The sequence below is a fragment of the Macaca thibetana genome, chromosome 1, assembly GCF_024542745.1.
Source record: "Macaca thibetana thibetana isolate TM-01 chromosome 1, ASM2454274v1, whole genome shotgun sequence".
Classification (NCBI taxonomy): Eukaryota; Metazoa; Chordata; class Mammalia; order Primates; family Cercopithecidae; genus Macaca; species Macaca thibetana.
In genome coordinates, this window is record NC_065578.1 from 124440935 (window position 1) to 124463802 (window position 22868).

General features: G+C 45.3%; 1 protein-coding gene across 4 annotated transcripts in view; it reads right to left on the reverse strand.

Moving 5' to 3' along the window:
* Positions 1-375: 375 nt before the first annotated feature.
* Positions 376-22868, reverse strand: part of S100A10 (S100 calcium binding protein A10) — an 87735-nt gene continuing 65242 nt past the window's right edge. The window contains exons 2-4 of one of the 4 annotated variants that reach the window (XM_050756220.1): positions 11046-11127; positions 3678-3830; positions 376-782 (exon numbers count right to left, since the gene is read on the reverse strand). In XM_050756220.1, coding sequence (XP_050612177.1) covers positions 621-782; positions 3678-3809 — 294 coding nt within the window. In that variant the 5' untranslated portion in view covers positions 3810-3830; positions 11046-11127 and the 3' untranslated portion in view covers positions 376-620. Of the gene's footprint in view, positions 783-3677; positions 3831-10781; positions 10801-11045; positions 11240-11520; positions 11542-22868 lie in introns of those variants that run through there. The other 3 variants (XM_050756228.1, XM_050756245.1, XM_050756238.1) reach the window with 3 other exon arrangements.

Sequence of the window (22868 nt, forward strand, 5' to 3'; positions counted from 1 at the left end):
CCAAGGTGTCAAGTTACACCCTCTCCTCGATTGGTTCTCCTAGTTCTGCCTTAGGTTTGCTGACACTTTGCTATGAAAAACGATTCAGACATTGCAGGCATGCGAAGTCCTGGCTAGAAAAGCACTGTTTTAACTGGGCAAAACTGTGCCCAGTAATTATAAACTTAGAACATATTCCTGTAGAGCCTTCTCCCAATCCTTCAAATAGACACAGCTACAAGGGTAGAACAATTAGAGAAGTCAGACTCCAAGCCTGAATGAAGAGTGTTTTCTCATTTTGCCAGTTCTGTGAGAAGAGCTCTGCTGTGTGCTGGCAAGCTGCCTCTTGGGGAACAAGCATTTCTGAGGGAGCAACAAACATTCTGTCTCAAATTCGGAACTAAAAAAGAACTTTATTTATTGAGGGCAAGGGGATGCAAACAATACAAAAATCAAAAGCTTATCTGGTATTTAACTTTCCTTTCTCAGCTTGTCAAATGGGAGTTAGATTTTATTTTTACATTTGCTAAGGGTCCTCATCTGCTCATGAAATCCTTCTATGGGGGAAGCTGTGGGGCAGATTCCTCAAGCGACCCTTTGGGACAACTCTTATCAGGGAGGAGGGAATTGCTCGTTTCTGCCTACTTCTTTCCCTTCTGCTTCATGTGTACTACAAAATAGTCATTGCATGCAATGGTGAGGCCCGCAATTAGGGAAAAGAAGCTCTGGAAGCCCACTTTGCCATCTCTGCACTGGTCCAGGTCCTTCATTATTTTGTCCACGGCCAGAGGGTCTTTTTGATTCTGAAAAACAAAGAACAAAGGCAAGAAATATCGAAGGTTGCAATGATGAGCTTATTTGATTTGTACTGCTGAGAACTGTGTACATACCTCCCAATTACTTGAGCTCTTGTTTTAGGTCATAAGCAACCTTTGGAGGTCATCTAAATGTATTTTTCTTTTTTTGCCTTGAGGGAGCATTTCAGAAATTTCATAGTTAGATTCTGCCTAAGAATCCCCCTAAGTTCCTCATTTTGTGGTTTAAACTTACATTCTCTTATTAAAATTTTATTCCCAATAGCATGGTCAAATCCCTTGCAAAGGAAACTCCTTATGAAAAGCTATTTTGGATTTAGGGAGTAAGTTTTCGATCACTGTCCTATGGATTTTAAAGAAGTGCTAATGATGCCATGGATTGTTTTAGGTTTGGAGAAGACAGCTCTCATTCTTCTTGGCACAGCTGAGGCCAAGCTAGTGTGGCTTCATATTGTATTAGCCACGTCATGCTGAGTGAACCACTTAGTGGGCCGTTGTGTATCAACGATGAATTGAGGAGGTTGGACTATAATGTTTCTAGAATCCTTCCATTCTTTGAATTGGTAAGTCTATGCCATCCTATACTCTTCACCGGACGTTGTACATCGGACCAGTTTCAAAAGGAGTATGTGTGATGGAGTCTTAAACTCCCCATGGCTCTCAGTGCCTAGTAAGAATGTGTGGGACAGAGATGGGAAGGCAAGATCCCCTTTGATTTTATCTGGCTTCCATGGTGATTGGCTTTTGGCTTCATCACTCGTTTTTGTAGTGATGCTGGTCAGAAGTGGTAAGCTGTGGTTTTTCCTGTAGGGTCCATGCCATCAACCAGAGAGAGAAATATGGCCTGTTTAGGTTGTTAAAGGGCTCAGGTAAAGTATTTATGAATTCTGATGACTATATTCATGAGTGAGAGAAATGATACACAGTGTTTCAAGAGTGCACTAGATGTTTCTAAATAGCACTCGGAAATTCCTAAAAGTATAGCAGCAGCATTTCCCACATAAGCACTGCAAACTCCTACTCTAGCTAAACCCGCTCTATGCAGCTCTTGGTGGGTTTCGGCTAATTCTGGCTTCACCCTCAGCTTCCTGGCTATGGTCAGAATGAGTGCAATCTGGATGACATAAGGGGTCTACTTTAGAAACAAAACGCTCTGTTAATGCAGTGAGTGTAGGTGTTTCCGGAATTATGACTCTGTGCCTGGAATAAATCACCCTGCCATGTTTAGTGCTCCACACTACATATACCCTTTATGTGTCTCATGCCACAAAACCTTTAGGAAGAAAGGGTCTGTGTCTTATGTGATACTCACTCGGGCTTCTAACAACACTCTTAACAAGTGTTTAGCATACTGAGAATGCCTTTGTCCATAGGACGGGCAGGCTTACAATGAGCACATTTTGTCCTTGCGTCTTAAATGCTTGTCTTGACTGATCATAGAAAGTGAAAGTGACCTTGCAGATAATTATGTCCAGCCTTCTCCAATTTTACAGGGGAGAAACTGAAGACTAGAGAGCTGAAGCAACCTGCCCGTTGTTAGTTAAGGCAGAGCCAGATCTTCTAACTCCTGGTCTGGGGCTACATCACAGGACTCTACAAAAGCAGAGGACCTGCATATTCCAGCTCATTCTGGGATAGCATTAGGTAATAACTCTCTGAGAGAGTAGTTAGGCTATTTATATCTGCTTATTTAACTGATATTGATGCTATGTGAATTATAGTATACTAAAAAGCCTCGTGTTTATTGATTGCAGGAGTCAGGGGGGCTTGACTAACGTGCTATTTACGAGGCAGATGACAAGAGGCAGGACCCAACCTTTTACCGTATCTCCTCTCACCCTTTAGAGGTTAATGCATTACTCAACACCAAGCACAGAAACAATCTTTTCAGGTAACTACCATTTTGGTAGGGAAAGAAGGGCTTGCATTTCAGCCTACTATTTTGTCATGCAGTGTTTCACCTTCAGTTGAATCCAACAGCCATCTCTCAAGAACCTGGAACATAAAAGGACAACTGTGCCTTGTGGCCCCATGTCCTGAGTCATGTATCTGAGCTAATGGCAGAGTCCTCTTCTCGGTCTTCATGCATCTCTCAGTCTGTCAAAGGTGAGACATAAACTCAAACTGCTCCTGTGCTGTCAGAGCATTATTACGTGAAAAGCAGTTATTTCTGGAGTGACATGTGCCTCTCATTCAGTAGATGACTGACACTGCTCCTTTCAGTATTAGAAAAAGTAAAAACAATCCCTTTATCTGAAGAGATTTAAGAAGTGAGATTCAAGTTGCTCGAAATGGAATGTGACCAGGATGTGGCATCTCCACCACCAGGTTTTTGGACCTGAAGATAGCCATTTTCTGGTTGACTACTCTTTTGTGAAAAGCTTTCTTTCTCCCAACTCTGTCCCCAACATCATCACAACAGACACAGATAACCAGATGGGATTTTCCAACAAACAGCTCACATCGTAGTTATTTGTATGTAGTCTTATTTCACCTGCAGACTGTAAGCTCCTTGAAGGCTGGCGCCGTGTCTTCATTACTTTCTATTTCCTCAACAGTATCTTACAAATAGCAGGTACTCAATATTATTTAATAAATGAATGAATGACCTCATTCATTCCTTATCTGTTCTGGCCAAATGATTCCTTCCAATTAAGCCAAAATTCACTGAGGTTCTATTAAGTACCACATACTGGGTCTTGATGAGACATATACCCCTAGTTCATTATGCTAGGGCTTCATCACTTCCTTCAGGTGACTACATTCATTCATTCACTAGTGGTGACCTCCACAGGGAAGGGATGGAAACAAGAAGGAAAAGGAACCAAGGCCTAGAAGCACTGACTTTTATGTCTGGTTCTTTGTAAGCCTTTCAACACTTACTTCCAAAAATCCAGGAAACTCCTTTTCCATGAGTACTCTCAGGTCCTCCTTTGTTAAGTAGCCTTTATCCCCCGCGAATTTGTGAAATGTAAACATCATGGTTTCCATGGCATGCTCCATTTGAGACGGCATTTTGGTGTGGTCTGTTGAAGCCTATTAAAGGATGTAAAGAAACAGGGTCTACATTAACTTCTTTTGGCAGACTTTATGAATGAATTTATTTTTTTTTAAATTGAAAGATAATATTGTATGTATTTAACGTGTACAACATGATGTTTTGAGGTATATATACATTGTGGGATGACTGAATCTAGCTAATTAACATATGCATTACCTCACATAGTTAGCACTTTTGTGGTGAGAACACCTAGCCACTCTTAACTATTTGTCAAGAATACAGTACATTGTTATTAACTACAGTCACATTGTTGTACAGTAGATCTCTTAAACTTATTCCTCCTAACTGAAATTTTGTATCTTTTGACTAACATTGCCTCAACATCACTCCAGTGCAATCACCCCAGCCCATTCTATTCTTCAGTTCTATGAAATTCAGTGTTTAAGATTCCACATGAATGAGATCATCTGGTAATTGTCTTTCTGTGCTTGGCTTATTTCACTAAGCATAATGTCCTCCAGGTTCATCTAGGTGGGTTTACATTAACTTTTAAGCCATATGTATTGCCAACCTTTTTAGGATAATTGGAATGATGGAGATGAGATCATTCATCTGATCCTCTCCAGCTTTAAAATTCAGTGAATGAATCTAAGAGCCAGACCACCCTAGTCTGGGTCTCTTGTTGGTAGAAATAGACACCTCAGGTACTGGTGCTGTAAATAAAGGGGTTTATCTAACTCCAGCTAATTTGCGTAAATAACCTAATAAAGAACAGAAACTCTAATCATTTAGAAAAGCAAGATCAGTGTTCCTCTTTTTTTTTTTTTTTTGAGATGGAGTTTCGCTCTTGTTGCCCAGGCTGGAGTGCAGTGGTGTGATCTCGGCTCACTGCAACCTCCGCCTCCCAGGTTCAAGCGATTCTTCTGCCTCAGCCTCCCGTAATCTCCTGTAATCTCTCAGCTGGGATTACAGGCGCCCGCCACTACGCCTGGCTAATTTTTTGTATTTTTAGTAGAGATGGGGTTTTGCCATGTTGGGCAGGCTGGTCTCAAACTCTGACCTCAGGTGATCTGCCCACCTCGGCCTCCCAAAGTGCTGGGATTACAGGCGTGAGCCATTGCGCCCAGCCCAGTGTTCCTCTTTTTACTGACAAAGCACCTACTGAAAGAACAGATAGTTCATAATTTCTCTTGGCACTAGTAAATGGGATTCTTAGATATGGCTGATACTAACAATACACACAGTCAAGCCTGGTGAATATGAAAACTTCAACCTTCTAAGCTTAACGTGGTAACTTGGTTCAGTCTGATTCTAGGGTTTAGAAATCTGCTTACAAATGAATTTATCTGCTGGGTATATATGTATTCTTTACTAAAGTTCTGAACTTGTTATTTATTGCAATAAAGACAGCTGCATCTCTGGCAGTAAAATGCAGTTGATCTACCCAAATAAAAAAACTACTCAAAGTCCATTGTCTACTTCACTTGAGAAGCAACAAGTAATACTATAACCTAACTCATTTGAGGGTCTTCTATGTTTTTAGTGACACTAGACAGATGCGCTGCTCTCACAGTCTGGGGTACACTGGGAGAGCAAGAGCTTTCATCATGAAGCATTTATAAGAAAGGAAAGGAAACATGTCAGATCATTACATTCAGGCATAATGAACTAGGGGTATATGTCTCATCAAGACCCAGTATGTGGTACTTAATAGAACCTCAGTGAATTTTGGCTTAATTGGAAGGAATCATTTGGCCAGAACAGATAAGCTTTGGCTAATATCATCTAAAATCACTACTGGATAGGAAACAGGTGAACACAAATGGAGACTGTAATATAGCACTAAAAAATAAAAATAAATAAATCACAAGAATACGCTTTGAGTTTAGATTGAAGGGCTGGCAAATTCCTCTGCTGAAGAACTCTAACAGGAACCTGAGACATAATTTGGTCTGGTTCCTGTCTCTGAGAGATGCCTATTCAACACTGATTCTCAAATGCTTTCTTTTACAGAGGAGAAGGTGGAGTTGGTAAACATGAGGATTGAGCAATTAACACTTAAGAATTGTAAATTCTACCCATTAATCTCCAGAAAAGTATGGGAACCAGCAGGCCAAAGAATGCTATAAATCAAAATCTGGCATGAGTCATCTGAAAGGCAGTTAGTTATCTTGGAGAGAGCTGCAAATTAATGCTTCAGGGTCTGCTGTGAGATGAATTCCAGGGGAACCACACCCTTTTCCTTCTCTTCTGACACAGCTCAGATCTGGCTCATCCCCCATCCCTCATATGGGCTTCAGATGGCAGTGGGCTTACAGAGAGTCTGCCTTGCCTAGATTGGTACTCCAAGTCCAGCAATTTAAGAGAACTGAACTGGGCGAGTCACCTCTGGGAGAAGGACATGGGATCTCACCCCAGTTCTTAAATAACTCAGGAAAGGAGTCAGACACCACAGAGGTTTAAAAATAACTGTGCTCAAGTTCAGAGCAGCAGAGCACTTCAGGATCAATTCCCAAAGATCCCAGAAATTGGAATTGGGTGGGGTACCTAGTTTACCTTTTTCAGATGACAGGGCAGAAGGAAAGTGCAGAATTAAGAAAGGGAATGCAGCAGGGTAAGGACCTCTAAATTTTAAAAAGGCGAATTTAGGAGCTCCTAAGAAATACAAGTTGTCAGTCGAGGAAATCCTGGCCACCCTTGAGTATCTTCTTCAAGAGAGCAAGTGAGTGCTCAGGTCTGAAGTCACTCAGTCCCATGTCTCTCTTGCCCACAGCCATTACGAAGTGATGGAGCTTCCCTCTCTGAAGTTACATCCTTCTCCCACTGTGTCCTCCCCTCCCCTCCTCCCCCAGCGGTTTTATTCAGTGGATGGATTATTAATACTGCAGCCAGCTGACTCCCTATGTGTCCAGTAGACCTTCTGCAATAAGGATGCAGAGCAGGGGCTAGCCAGGAGGTGAAAATAGCATTGAAAACTAGGGGGGAAGCCTTTGTCTCCTCAGTAACCAGTGCCCCAAAGGGCACTGACCAGGGCCACAGCAAGGAACTCTGTTTTGAAGGAGCTGCACACTGGCTTTAAAATAAGACAAAGTAAAGGGGGAAATGTTGTGATTAAAACTGTTCTCTTGGCTAGAGGATGAATCATGACTGCAGCCAACAGTTACCCGATTGAGTCAGCCCTGCCTGGCCCTCCGTTCTTGGGTAGGGCTTGCCTGGGCAGGGCTGTCTGCAACACTGACTGTTAGCCGCTAAAACTGAAGCTCTTCAGGGACTTCAATCTGGCATTTCCACCCTCATCTAGCCACCCTGCAAGCTCTATTCCTGGGCAGATGTGGGCTTCCTGCATCCTGGTTAGACACACTTTGACAGGAGGGCTCGGAGCTGGGGTTGAGAGGCAGCAGTGTCCTTTCTATTCCCAATAACTTACTCTTGTACCTGAAACATTCAATTTCATTTAATTGTTTACTCGTCTGACTGAGATTTAAGCTTCTCTTGATCAAGAACTACAAATTATTCTGCTTTTATTCATGGAGCACTATATAACTGTTATGTGCATAAATGAACCACACGATCCCTTGGGCAGTAGCTGAGGTACAGGTGTCATTACCCAGGACTAGGCTGAAAGCCTTGTAGCTCAGAGCTCAGGAGGACAATGTGAGAGCTGGGAAGGGCCAGGAAAGGGGCCCCAAAAGTGTTCAACTATGAACGGAACAGCAGAGTACACAGGAGTGCACATTCCATATGCAAAAGGAAAAATACGTGTCCTGCTAAACAGGTCTAGTCAGAATGACATGACTGTGCTCCTTCTCTTCTAACACTTGCTGTTTTCTCATGTTTCATTCATCCTGTCTTCTACTTTATGCTTTTCTAGTGCTGCTGTCTCACTGCTGAGCTCCACAGGATATAACAGCCTTGCTGTCCACTCACCTTTTATTGAATTATTCTATTCTGATGCCTATACACGCCCTCTACACGTTTGCCTGAGCAACAGGTCTTAAGAAGGGAGGCTGAGACATCTTTCTCTGCATAGTTTTCTCTACAGAAAACAATTCTGGACTCCACAAATGTAGTTACCATAGGAGGAATTCAATTTTCCATTTTTAGGTTCTCCTACCCTGAGCACCTACTTTGAATGTCCCAGACATGGTGTTAGGCATGAGGGTGTTCACACATACATGCACCCACGCACACACACAAAGCTCTCCATGGTGCTTGCCTTTGAGGCGTTCACCAGCTAACGGAATATTATTAAAGCATTTGGCCTGAATTCTAGTTATTTGTGTTTCTGTTTCTTTCCTCACTAGGTTGCAGGTTTTCTGAGCAGGGTCCCAGTAGCCAGTGCCCCAGCCCTCATAGAGCCTGCTCAATGAATTGTTAAGAAATTGATAATAATGTATTTTGGTTTTCCTGGGAGTAGCAGGGAAGCAGGAGTCCTCCTCAGAAAAGTATCTGCTCCTGAACAATCTCAAATGTTTGCTTTGGACCTATGCCCAGATCCTGGCTGCAGTTTCAAAGAGGACACTTCTGAAGAGTGAGTCGGACTCACTCTTTGCTCCTCTGTATCTTGTCCATACCCTAGTTTTCTTACAGCCCACCCAGAAAATAAACGGCAGAGCATCAGTAAAAACAAACATCTGTTATTTAAAATGTTTGAGGTTTCCTTCCTTTCGCTTTGGAAATTTTGGATTTTTAAAAATTGAACCCAGAAGGCATTCCTGAATTTGATCTCTGAAGGAAATTCAGAAAAAAATGAGTTGAAGCAATGGATCTGGATCCAGTCTGTCTCTCTCACCTCTCACCAAATAAAACTTGCCCACTAAAGAACTGGGCAGCAAAGGAAAGTTTCAGATGCAATTCAATAGGAAGAAAGATCTTGGAAGAAACCTCCTCCAATCTAACCGAGTACATCAATTTTTCCTTAAAGAATGCTCAGGCATCATCTTGATCAGCCAACATAGCTATTGTCACAACTGCTGTTAAATCCTTTGGTAGGATGGGTGGTACATATTTAGTAGAGGGATAGAAAGTGCTGAAAATTGTTTAAAAGAAGTAAATTCTCTTTTTGCTTTTGATGTGAGATTCCTAAATTTGTTGAGTCCCCAGAAAAATGAGAAACTTAAGATGTTAAAATTTTAGTCCAGCTTTCTCAGCACTTTGAGTGCTAATTTATACATTATAACCCTGAAAGAATTCCATTGTTTCTCTCAACTTTACGCTTTAAAAGACTGGACTGTGTCCAAGGGTATACCAAGTGGGTTGTGCTCTACAAAAGTCACATTTTTTGAACTGTCAGTAGAAAGCAGGGAGGCACACAGTCTCAGCTCCACCCAGCTCAGGCCTGACCTCACTGGAGTGGCTGCTTAGGAGGCTGGCCAGAGGCCAGCACACTAGAGGAAAGGGGCCTATCTGATATGCCTGAGAAAAGCTAGGAAGAGCATCACCTAGAAAGCAGGGTGAGACCCAAAAATTGCTTCATGCCCAGTAGACCAAAAAACTGGAAGAACCGATATAAGAAACTCCAAATGGTGGATCAAGGGCCACAGTGAAGAAACTACCCTCTGGCTGTGAAGGAACAAATACACCATTTGCAAGGGATGATTAAACAGAAACTGGATAGGAATCTGTGGGGGCAGGGCCGATTAAGAAACTTCCAATAAGTTATATGAACTCATTCCCACTCCAACCCCTGGCATTATCTTTTGCAATTTGCTGTAACATGTTGGAGGCAAAGATCACTGCCTGGGTGTTTCCATGAGCCTGGCCTCACCTAAAACACACAACATAAAACTTCACTCCTGGAGACTGAAACTCAAGCTTCTGGGGAAAAATACCCGCAACAACAGCAAACCTCTTAACGGGAAAGGCTACCTCCCAAGTAAGGCTGAGGCAGGCTGCCAGGTGCATACTGGCCGATAACGAAAAGCGGTTTCGCCAAGGCCCTACAGATCTAATTATCTGCCCTCACCCGCAATTCAGTCAAGAAACCTCTCCTGCAGACTGGCGGCCAGTCCAGGTGTGACTCACTTCCTCTTGGAAAATGCCCTCTGAGATGGCACAGTTCTCCTTTTCCTTCAGGGAGTGTTCTGTCCAAATCATCCACCGAGAGTATCTGCAACCGGCCACACCCACATGGTCTCACAGCTGAGTCACAGGCCTCAGACCACTAGGAGAATCCTGGAGCCCTTTGTGCTAACCACGCCCTGCAGAAGCTCTCGCAGGGACAGAACCGGGTGGGGGCGGAAGGCGGGGTGGGCTTAATGCATCCCAGAATCTGGCTTAGGGCTCCCCTGTGCTGGCCTGGCTTGGAGCGCTCTGCATTCCACCCCCAGCCAACAAGGCAGAACTCCTGGTTCCACTTAGGTAGAGCTGGACCAAGGCTGGACAGGGCAGCAGTGTCCACGGCTAGGGGCAGCGCCATTCCTTCGGCCAAAGCACAGGTGGTGAACCAAGTACCAATGGCACGTCTGTCTGTCTCACTGCGCCGGGCCAAATTAATCTATGATTGGAAGATCCTTCATCAAGACTGCTCTTCCTCCATCTCTTTCTGGTTCCACTTATTAAGATAGCAGGGGAACCCTTTCAGCAGAGAAACCACTTCACACAGGGCCCTCTCCCACACATCCCAGCCAAACTGCTTTAGAAAGAAACAAGTGGACCTCCCGCCCTCGGCAGGAAGACCCTTCCCGTCGAGCAGACAACAGGAAGCCCCAACCTGAAACGCCTGTTTGGCCGAGGGACTAAGGGGTACGGAAGGGACGCCCCCAGCTGCCTACTTGTCCTACCCGCGCCCGGTTGGGCCGTCCAGCCGGGACGACGTACGAACATGCAGACCCGGCCTGCGGGCGGAACCCACCAAGAAACACGCCAGCCAGGGCAGGGGCGTGCAGGAGGGGTTCGGTAACCCGAGAGACGAGTGGGAAAGCAGGAAAGGTGGGAGTAAAGCAAGGCAAACATAAAGTGAGGAGGGAAGAGGTTCAGGGGCTCACCACGGTCCCCTCCTAAAGAACAAGTGTCCCCTCCTCTGGTCCGCGTGGGTCTGGGGGTGGCCGCGCCCGGGCCGGGAAGGGGCGCTGCTGGCCTCGTCTGGGTGTGGCCTGGAGCACTATGCAGTGGATTCCCCACCAGCCGCTCCCCACCCAGCTCCGCGGTGCCCGGGACGCCCCGCGAAGCCGGGTGCGGGGGTTTCCCCGGGCAGCAGGTCCGGGGCTGGGGACTACTCAGGAGGGGCGCGTGGGCCGCGCGGAGCTCACCTTGGCCGAGGCGCGGCGGACGCTGGGCGAGCTGGACGCGGGGCGGCGAGGCGAGCGCGGCTGGCTGTGCGCCTTCCTTAGTACGTGCGGCGGGTGGGGAGAGGGAGGTGGCGCGGGAGCGGGTGGAGCCTGGCGGGCGCTCGGCAGGGCGCTCCCCAGCCCTGTCTCCTCCCCTTCTTCCTGCCCCCTACTCCCCCAACCCCGGGCGCGCGGCCCACGCCCTGCCCTCGCTACCGGACCAGCCTCGCTGAGGCCTCGCCCGCCCCAGACAGAGCGTTCTTGTAAACTTCTCTTCAGTAGGAACGGTCCTGCTCTTGAATATTTCAGGGCATCCCCACCCTGGGCCTGCCCTTCCTCTCGGGTTTGGTTTTAGGAAGTGTAGAAATCAAAGAACCCGGCAGTCCTGCGGGTGGGGCACGCTGGCGCAGAACCAGAGGTAACCGGCTCTGTGGGCACCTACGAGTCTAGGACTTACTTGCTGGATGACCCTGCAGGGAGTTGCACGTGGAGTCCTATCAACCTCAGAGGCACTATCAGATTAGCCCTAGGAGGTCCGTCCGGGGGTCTCGGCGGCCTGCACCCGTGGCGGGGCGGCACCTCCCCAGAAGCCGGGCTCCCGGCCCCGCCGGCCCGCGAGGTGCCGCAGGGAGGGTGCGGTTTGGCTTGTCAGCACCCAGAGCGTCACAAACCCTTTGTTGAACAGGGGATTTACCCCTCTTGTGGCTTCACTTGATCAATAGTTCAGTTTCAGTGTGGCTAATAGTGGTAAAAACTGGCCGGGCGCGGTGGCTCACGCCTGTAATCCCAGCACTTTGGGAGGCCGAGGCGGGCAGATCACCTCAGGTCAGGAGTTCAAGACCAGCCTGGCCAACATGGTGAAACCTTGTCTCTACTGATAAAAAAATTAGCCGAGAGTGGTGGTGCGCGCCACCAGGAGACTGAGGCATGAGAATCGCTTGAACCCGTGAGACAGAGGTTGCAGTGAGCCGAGATCGCACCACCGCACTCCAGCCTGGGCGACAGAGTGAGACTCTGTCTCAAAAAAAAAGTTAAAAACTAAGTTTCCAAGGCATTATGCTGTGGTCCTTAAAAGTCCTTTAGAATAATTTTCTGGAATAAATTAAGAGAAAACCTAAGTGTTTCCTAGGGGATGCTTACCAACTCCTCGCCCCTCCCCCTCACTCCCTTTTATTTTAATTGTGACTTAGGGTTAAATACAAACTACTAGCAGCTGTTGGTGGAAAAGAGCCCAATGCCAAACTCTGGGGTTTTCCTTTGTTCCCACGGGAGGCCTTGGGAGGAATGAGTGATCCCAAAGGAATGAGCAGACTTGGGGAATCCTCCAAGTGCCACCTCTGACTAATCTTGGCTGTTGCCAGGAAAACCCAACTTGGATTTCAGCTATTACTTTCCCTGCGATCCTGGTGCTGACTATTCAAGGGGACAGCTCTTCGAGATCTTCCTGTATACAGTACTTCACAGTCCCCAGGTCACAGTCACCAGTGGAGGAAATCTTGAATCCCTTTTGTTGCAGGGATTGCAGTGCGACTGGGTTTAGAATGGGAATGCATGGGTTTGCATACCCCTACTCATCTAATTTCTTCATCTGGTCCACAGACCTTAGGAGTGCTTTAGTGTGTGTGGTAGGCCTGGGAATTGAGGGATCTCTTCCTTTGAAGAGTTCCAAGTATTGGGAGTTAGATAAGCAAACAATTAAAATCCAGTGTGCTCAGTGAATGGTAGAGGATACTATGGATACTAGGAGAACACTGAGGAGGGGCTTCCAAGTCCTCTTGGAGTGGTCACAGGATAATTTCTGCAGGAAGCAACATTGGGTAGAAATTTGAAAACAACAATAACACTTATTGTAACTTTTTAATCTGTACAAAGATTTCATTCTTAGAAGACTTGGAAAATATATAATGTATAAAAAATGATTTATAAATACATGAGCCAAAGATAAACATTTTCATATTTCTTTCTAGTCTTTTTATGCATACGTAACAAATATTTGCATAATTGTGATCATACTGATTATAAAATTAAGTACAGTCATTCACTGCATAACAATGTTTGAGCCAGTGATGGATCATGCATTCAATAGTGGTCCCATAAGATCATAATAGAGCTAAAAAATTCCATTTGCCTAGTGACCTTGTAGCTGTCTAGCACAGTACTTTACTCATGTGTTGTGGTGATGCTGGTGTAAACAAACTACTGTGCTGCCAGTTGTATAAAAATAGAGCACATACCAATTATATGTAGTATGCAATACTTGGTAATGACTATGTTACTGCTTTATGTATTTACTACATTATACTTTTCATCATTATATTAGAGTGTATTCCTTCTACTTATTAAAAAAAACAGTAAAACTTAAAAAAAAAGTTTTAAAAACAGCCTCAGGCAGGTCTTTCAGGAGGTATTCCAGAAGAAGGCATTGTTATCATAGGAGATGTGTGTTGCCCCAAAGACCTTTCAGTGGACAAGATGTGGAAGTGAAAGACAGTGATATTGATGATCCTGACCCTGTGCAGGCATAGGCTAATACATGTGTTTGTGTCTTAGTTTTGTGTGTGTGTGTGTCTTAGTTTTTAACAAAAAACTTAAAAAATAAAAAAACAAAAATTTTAAAGATAGAAAAACCTTACAGAAGAAGGATATAAAGAAAGAAAACATTTTCTACAGCTGTACAATGTGTGCTTTAAGCTAAGTGCTATTACAAAAGAGTCAAACATTTAAAGAATTTACAAGTTAGGCTGGGTGCGGTGGCTCACACCTGTAATCTCAGCACTTTGGGAGGCCCAGGCGGGCGGATCACGAGGTCAAGAGGTCAAGACCATCCTGGCCAACATGGGGAAACCCCGTTTCTACGGAGAAAGAACTAGCCAGGCGTGGTGGCACGTGCCTGTAGTCCCAGCTACTTGGGAGGCTGAGGCAGGAGAATCGCTTGAACCCAGGAGGAGGAGGTTGCAGTGAGCCGAGGTTGCACCAGTGCACTCCAGCCTGGAGACACAGCGAGACTCCATCTCAAAAAAAAAAAAAGCAGAAAAAAGAATTTCCAAGGTTATAACATAAATTTATAGTAATCTAAGGTTAATTTATTATTATTATTTTGGTTTTTTGAGACAGGGGCTTCCTCTGTCACCCAGGCTAGAGCGCAGCAGTATAATCTCGGTTCACTGCAACCTCCGCCTCCCGGGTTCAAGTGCTTCTTGTCCCTCAGCCACTGGAGTAGCTGGGATTACAGGCATATCCCACAGCGCCTGGCTAATTTCTGTTTTTTTAGTAGAGATGGGGTTTCACCATGTTGGCCGGGCTGGTCTCAAACTCTTGGCCTCATGTGATTCACTCATCTTGTCCTCCCAAAGTGCTGGGATTATAGGCATTAGCCACTGCATCTGACCAGGTTATTTTATTATTGATAAAAGAAAAACTGTTTTAAACATAGTGTAACCTTAAGTGTACAGTGTTTCTAAAGTCTACAGTAATGTACAGTAATGTCCTAGGCCCTTACATTCACTCACTACTCACTCACTGACTCACCCAGAGCAACTTCCAGTCCTGCAAGTTCCATTCATGGTAAGTGTCCTATCTGTACAGCATTTTAAATCTTTTATACCATATTTTTACTGCACTTTTTCCATGTTTAGGTACACACATACTTACCATTGTGTTATAATTGCCTACAGTATGCTATTCAGGGTTGTACCGGTAGTAGGAGCCCTCGACTGTACCATACAGCCTAGATGTGTAGTAGACTATACCATCTAGGTTTGTACAAGTACCTTCTATGATGATTGCAGGATGAAATCGTGTAAGGACACATTTCTCAGAATGTATCTTCATCATTAAGTGACATCTGACTGTTTCTATTTTTATCCCATACTCTTTCCTTTTGTTCTTACTCTTTCCTATGTTACTAAATATTTATCAAGAACATGTGTTTATTCATTTACTGATTCTTTTCACCTTTTTATTTGACAAGTAACTGTTCAACTGTACTGTACTGTGGCTTCTCTCTTCTCTCTTCTCCAATCTGCCAGCAGGGCTCTGAGGCCTGAGTCATCTCCAAGAGGATGCTGCAGGGTTTCTAAGACATTGTGCTAAGTACTGGGAATACAGTGGTGAAAATGGTCAGCACATCTTGCTCTTCCTGTTCTCATGTGGTTTCTTAATGACTCTATGTACTGGCAGGTCCATAAAGCTTCAAGTATCAGCCATGCTTATAGTCTCTCTAGGAAAAGGGGTCCTAGGTAGTTCTTTCTCCAGGAAGTAGTTATACCTTGTCAACCACATGCATACAGCGAAGCCAGCTCTGCTTCCCTAGTGACAGCTGATGGCACCAGGGACCAGTGCCTAAGCCCGAGCTGCCCAGCAAGGATAGTGTCCTAGCAGGAGGGTAGCCAACTGAATGGCCATTGGAGGAATGAGAGCAGAGGCCCCATCCATGTGATCTCTGAAATGATGAGAAGGCAATGTTCAAATCTTCTACCAGGGCTGAGGTAGGTTCCAATGTACGAAATGCTGGGAGCTGGAGAGATTGATCCACTAGTTAGGCAGTACTAGGTATTTTACCACTTCTCCATGTGGCACAGCCACAAAATCCTGTTACCTTGTGGTTCTCAACTTTTTTGGGTTTGTGGCTATGGCACAGAAGGTGGGCTATCTACCAGAAATGTGTGTTCCTCTTTTCATGGTGTAGAGTTTTGGCCGCTCAGCTAGGGATTGTATTCCTACCACCTCATGCCCCTAGGTAGAACTATGTGACTAGCCACCAACACAATGGGACTGGAAGTGATATGTGTCACTTGCAGGCCAAGGCAGTAAAGAGGTGACTTTTCCATATTCTTTCTCTCCACCTGCCAGAACTCCAAGGTTCTAAGGATGGAAGAGTCGTAGTTGGAAAGAGCCTGGGTACCTGAATCACCGTATGGAGGAAAATCACTTGCTGAGCAGCAACATCCTCATTGGACTAGCTATGTGGGTGAGAAAGAACCTTGGAATTTGAGTATTTATTTGCTACAGCATAACCTTAACAAAGTGCTAGTATTGAGTGCTAGTATTTTTGGCAGCACATTTGAAAGGATTAATTTGCATGTGTAGTAATTACACTATTAAACTGACAACACCTCAGCATAGTGTCATTGTTTGAGTAGAACTACTTGCTGCCCTGGTCACTCTCTTAGATACTCATGAAGCAAAGTTCTCACAGGTCTTAGCAAATGCATAGTGTCGTTGTTTCTTGATGTGTATCAAGCTGTGCCCTGTACCACATGGAAGCCTGTGAAAACCCAGCTCAACATTCTGTCTGCCCAGATACCACGTCAACAGCATGAATCATAGTTGTAAAAACTTTACCTACCAATTGCAATGCCTTGGGAAGGAGTCTCAGCACTTCTTCCTGCCTCCTCGGTTGAGAATCACTGATTTGCAGTAATCTGGTCAAGACATTTTGCTGGCAATCCAAAAAGGAAGACAAATCAACCAACCCAGGTATGGTTGTATTAGTAGCCCCCAAATAGGGAAATACTATAATTTGTTAAACGTTTCCCATATTTTTTTTTTTTTTTTTTTTTTTTTTTTTTTTTTGAGACGGAGTCTTGCTGTGCCCCAGGCTGGAGTGCAGTGGCGCACGATCTCGGCTCACTGCAAGCTCCGCCCCGCCGGTTTCACGCCATTCTCCTGCCTCAGCCTCCCAAGTAGCTGGGACTACAGGCGCCCGCCACCTCACCCGGCTAATTTTCTTGTATTTTTAGTAGAGACGGGGTTTCACCGGGTTAGCCAGGATGGTCTCGATCTCCTGACCTCGTGATCCGCCCATCTCGGCCTCCCAAAGTGCTGGGATTACAGGCTTGAGCCACCGCGCCCGGCCCCTCCCATATTTTTTGAACACTAACTTTTTACTGTCAAAACTAACTATATGTCAAAGACTACTTTTGAATAAATATATCTGCCCACATGTTTGTTTCCTTATGATATGTTTCTATCAGGAGCTATCTTTATTCATTTATTTATGTGGATTTTAAGGGACAAGTAGGAATAAGCCCCATTCTGTGGGGGCAGACAGGAGGGAAAGGCATGTGCCTGATGGAGTTGTGAGGTACTATGTCTGTGCCAGGAACTGCCCACAATTCTGCATGAGGAGAGTGCAGCGTCCTTTAGAGCCTTGGATGAGGATGAGTCTTGAGAGAAGGTGTCTTTCCTGGGGTGCCTGAGATATTCTGCTAAGGAGTTTCCTAAGGTAATAGGAGCCGCTGAAGAATGTGAAAAAGGGCATTATTAGCGGCATGGCTCTGGGCAATTGATTTCACCACTATGAACCTGGGTCTCCACCTATCTTCTGGGGTGATGGAAAAGACTGAACCATCTAATGAACATGAAGCCATCCAGCTCAGCAAGCAGCAGGTTCTGGAAAGCTGATCCCCGCCTCCTCTGTGTGATCTCCCACCCTGTGGAGGGGCAGTTGTAAGGAAGCCAAACAGGGCTCTTCTGTCGCCCAGGGTTTCTAGTGTGTGTGATTCGTGAACGTCTTTGAGCAGACTTCCATCTAGGGGACAGGGAGGACTCCACCGAGGCTGTGCTCGCTGTGCTCACATATCTCTTGGAGCTGCAAAAGCTGAAGGAGTGTAGATTTTTAATTTTTTTTTTAAAAACATAGGAGAGCTCTTAGATTGGGGTTGAAAACCACCTGTCTTTTTCTACAGGTGAGCTGCAAATTCTCACAATTATAATCTATCAAATATTTACTGCATACCTGCTAATTTCTGGCATGTTATGGGTCCTGGAGATATGTCAATGACGAAGACAAATTTCTGCACTCACAGGCCTTACATTATAGTGGGAAATGATGCAGGCAACCCCCAAAGGGGAGCTTAGCCCACTGGGTTCTTGGCTTTGGCCAGGAAATTCAAGGGCAAGCCAGAGGTAGAAGAAAACAGCTTTAGTGAAGAGGCAGTGTTACAGCTCCATGACTACTCCTACAGAGCAGGGCTACCCAGTAGCCAGAGAGCAGCAGCTAAGGGCAGTTTTGCAGTCATATTTATATAACCCACTTTTAATTGCATGCAGATTAAGGGGTGGTTTATGCAGAAATTTCTAGGGAAGAGGTAGTAGCTTTTGGGTCATTGGGTCATTGCCATGGAAAGGGGTGGTAACTGCCCGGGTATTGCCATGGCACACTAATGGGTGTGTCTGATTGAAAGCTGCTTTTGCCTAAGCCCTGTTTTAGCGAGTCCTCAGTCTGGTCTGGTGTCTGAGCTCTGCCTCTGGCATCGAGTCCCACCTCCTACCTCAGGAAGGCAAATAAAATAGAAAGAGGGGGAAATGAAACTAATACAAAAATTTGGTAAGTTTGTAATGAGTGGCAACATGGGAAATCAAGAATCTGAGTGAGAGAATTGAAGGGACCCATTTTAGGTAGGAAATCAGGAAAGGCTTCTCTGAGCAGGGGATACATAAACCCAGACTTAGAGATGGAAGAGAAACTAGGATTGCAAATAAAGGAGGGATGGGAGGAAGTGTCCCAAGGGGAGGGAAAAGCCCATGCAAAGGCCCAGAGATGAGGAGAAGCTGGGTCTGTTAGAGGAATTGAAAAACCACCAGTGTGTCTGAAGCAAGGCGGGTGTGACATGGGATGAGGCCGAGAGGGAGTACAGCTGAGCTACAGGGATCTGGTCAACACTTTTTGTTGGTAATGGAAAAAATAAAACAACTATGCCATATAGTGGTTATAAGTGCAGGCTCTGGAGTTTCAGACAGGCTTGGGAGGAAATCACATTTTCTCTGCCCATTAGCTGTGTGATCTTGGACATGTCGTTTTCCAAGGAGGAGATGACTTACTCTGCACCTTCAGTGAAGTGATCTGGCACTGGAGGAGAACTCTGCAAGACGTGACCTGCTGTGGTCTGCCAGACTGATAAGGTGTGTTTCTCCTTTCTTCATTAAAACTTGAGAGCAAGTGGTGTTCCAGGAAACTATTCGGATGCTGTGTCAAAGGGAAACAGTTACTGAAGCCACATATACTCTTTGTTCATTGATGATACTGGAATGTGGCTGGGGAGGGCTCAGACCCACAGAAATTGGACTCTGTGGGGCCCCAGGGATTCAAACCCCTTGTGAAATGCTGGCTGCTTGGTATGAACTGATGCCTCAACAATGTTAGCAGCAGCTAGCTCTGGGGTTTCTGGGCAGTCCTATTGGCTAGAAGCTGGGGAGGCTGCTGTGAGGCTTTCTGGAAATATTAAAATGGACAATTTACTGGGAAAGGGTGTGTTCTTGCTTTGTAGCTAATGCTGTGGGACCCTCTGGTGGCCACAGTGGGAGTAGCTTGGCAGTGGGGTTTTGCTTTCTCTTAAGTGGCCCAGGCAGGAAGCCTTGGCTGGAAACCAGAGGATTGAATATGGGACTGGAAAGATTACCCTGTTGGCTTGAGATGGAGGCTGTGATTTAGGTTGATATCCTACCCCATTTTCTCTTGCTTTTGGCAGCATTTCTCTGGGCTTCAGCAGTGAGAAAAGTAATGCTCTTTGTACAATATAACAACAACAAAAAAAAGGTGAAAATAAGATGTTAAGTTGAACTAGTGTCTGGTACCATATGGACCAAAACCTCAGTTTGGGCATGGGATTCCACCAGTTTTATTGGTTGACTTTTAAGTGAATTCATTCTAACAGCTTTGAGCACAGATATTCTGAAAGTCAAAGTGCTTAGCTGTTGGAGGTTGTACTGGCTGGTAATTAGTGGGGCATCTGTGAGGTCTTATATCATGTGACCAACGTATGGTCATATGACCAACATGTGGTCATATGATATAAGAACACAAATGGGCCGGACGCGGTGGCTCATGCCTGTAATCCCAGCACTTTTGGAGGCCAAGGCAGGCGGATCACCTGAGGTCAGGAGTTCAAGACCAGCCTGACAAACATAGTGAAACCCTGTCTCTACTAAAAATACAAAATTAGCCTGGTGTCGTGGCGCATGCCTATAGTCCCAGCTACTTGGGAGGCTGAGGCAGGAGAATCACTTGAACCCAGGAGGTGGAGGTTGCGATGAGCCAACATCATACCACTGCACTCCAACCTGGGTGACAGAGCGAGACTCCATCAAAAACAAAAAACAAAAAACAAATAAAACAAATGTACTCCAAGTCTTCTAGTTAAAAATTAACACAATAATTTTATATTTTACAAAGTTCTGTCTCATATGTTATCTTATTTGTTTCTTATTATCACTCCAAGAAATGTTTTAGGTGGATTAGTGCTATGATTATAGTAATAATTTATTGTGGTTGACGTATATTATCTGTAAAGCTGACAAAAGCCCTGTGAAATAGATACCCAGTCTGTTTTCAGATGTGGAAAGGAAGCTCAGAGAGGCTACATCACTTCCCTAAGGGCGTTGATATAGTCCTATTGGAACCCAGATAAGCTTAGTCCCAAAGCCTCCCCTCTTGCCACCACCCCACTCTGCCTTACTCTTGGTAGAACCACAGCGATGACAGCTGCTTGGGAACATAACCACAATCTGGGCAGGAACATGAGAAGTGTTCACAGCCAGCGCTGAGGGGAGGTAGCGTGTGTGGCCAGTGCTGCACGGGGGACTTCAGAACAGCAGGCTCCCGCTTGCTGGATCCTTAAGAATAACTTCATGGGTGACATAGGATTTGAAGTGAGCTTTGCAGGTTGGGTCAGATTTAATAGGCTTGACTGAGCATATGGGACAGGAGCTGAGAGAAGAGCAGTCCTGAGGGAGGAGTAACACGAGGGAAGATGCCGCAGGGAGTATGCACAGGACACACTAGAGGAACAGCAAGAGTGGCTAGAAAGGGGGATTGGGTGAGGGATGAGGGCTAGATTATTGATGCTTTTGAATTGCAGGCTAAAAACTTAAATGGTAGACACAGTGAAATCATAGAGGGAGGAACCATGGCCAGCTGTGGAGGAGGGAGCAGCTGTGATGTGAGAATGGGGTGGAGTTGGGAGAAAATGAGGGCCAGGAGATGAGGGAGGCCCGCCCTGGAATGATGGTGGCAAGGGTGGATGAGAAGGTATAGATTTGAGAGAAAGAACAGGAAGAATCTGCAGGCTGCTGCTACTGAGCTCCACAGGGAGAGGAAGGAGCAGAACTGCCTAGCAGTTTCCAGACCTGGACACCTTGTGCTCTGATGCCTGCCAAATGCAGGGAGGAGCACTGGTTTGGGAAGGAAGGTGCAGACGAAGCTGCCAAGCTGCCAAGCTGCTGGTGGGGTTTCTTAGGTGAAAACAACCTGCTTTGTGATTAGTCTTAAATTGTTTGCCCCACCCCTGACATGGTGACGTGCAAGGAAGAGTGTGTAGACACTGGTCCTCTCTGTTGTCAGTTCATAGATAACTCTTTCCTGAGCAACACTCTATGGCTCCCTGCACAGCTTACAGTCAGGCTGGAACTCTGGCAGGATGCCTGGCTTCAGCATAGTTTCCCCAGCCAGGCTCAGCCATCTAGTGATGGGGGCATTAGACTGGGAGTCTGTCATTTGGCTGTAGCTGCTGGGCTGGGTGCTGTGGGGAACGCACAGATGAAGGCAGCACGGTCCTTGTGTTTGAGGAATTCACACTCCAGGCGAGGAGACAAGTCGTGATGGAAGGCAGTGAAAGGAGGCCAGAAGGTAGACGTACCGGCTGGGGACAGATTGGAGAACCAGACAGCTGCTAGGTTTTGGCCAGATGTGATTTCCACCATGAAGCTTCCCCAACCTCACCTACACCAGGGTTGGGTGTGGCTCCCTTGGCCTCTCATGGCTCTTATCATAGAGTAGGGAAATTGCCTATCTGCTCATTTGTCTCCCTTGATGCTTGTTGGGGAGAGATTTCTCTTGGTGTGTTGTGTGTTCTGAGCAGAGTATGCTCTCAGTGGATTTTGGCAGGAACCATAAATCAGTAATCAACACAGGATGATAAAAAAGAGTGGTCCTGAGGCATCTGAGGAAGGGAAAAGTGCAACGATGGAAATATCCCTATAGCCCACGTCAGCTTGAGCATGCTCAGTTTCTCTTTTTTGAAAAACATGACTTAAAATGTATCATCTATTCCAGCAAAGAAATGAGTTAAAATGTTTTAAAACACATTCAAACTTTTTGGCTTAATCTGTTCTTAAACCATAACAGTAAATACATTATCTGTGACGATTGTAAAGTTCTATTCCTGATAGAAAAGCTTCCTGGTATGAGACACCTGTCCATATTTTTTCTTGTTACTATTTCATGGTGGCAGCTATGGTGAAGTGGAAAGCAGATTAGAGAATTGATTTGAGCTCTGGTTCTCCCATTCATTAGCTTTGTGACCTAAGGCAAGTCACCTAACCTCACTGCACCTATTTCTTCATATTCAAAGTGAATATTAATATATGTATATATATATAATAACAACTATTTGAGAAACCCATTATATTTTACAAATCCATTTTTTTTGTATACAGATGTTCCGCAGCTTATTTTGGGGTTATGTCCAGGTAAACTCATCATAAGTTGAAAGTATCGTAAATTGAAAATTCAGCCCAGAGACTTTTTGGTAAAGAATCACCAATACTTAAAGTCTGAAACTTTGTGGTTGTGTATTGCTTTTGCAGCATCAGAAAGTCAAAAAGTCTTCATTAAGTTGAACCATTGTAGGTTAGGGATTGTCTGTATTTATTCAGGTACTTGCTGAGTGCCAACTGTATGCCTGGCACTACCTAAACACTGTGGATACAGAAATAAAGATACAGTCCCTGCCTTTGGGAATCTCAGTCTAACAGGGCAGGCAGACAAATAAAGCAACACTTACTTATTATCATGGCCGGGATGAC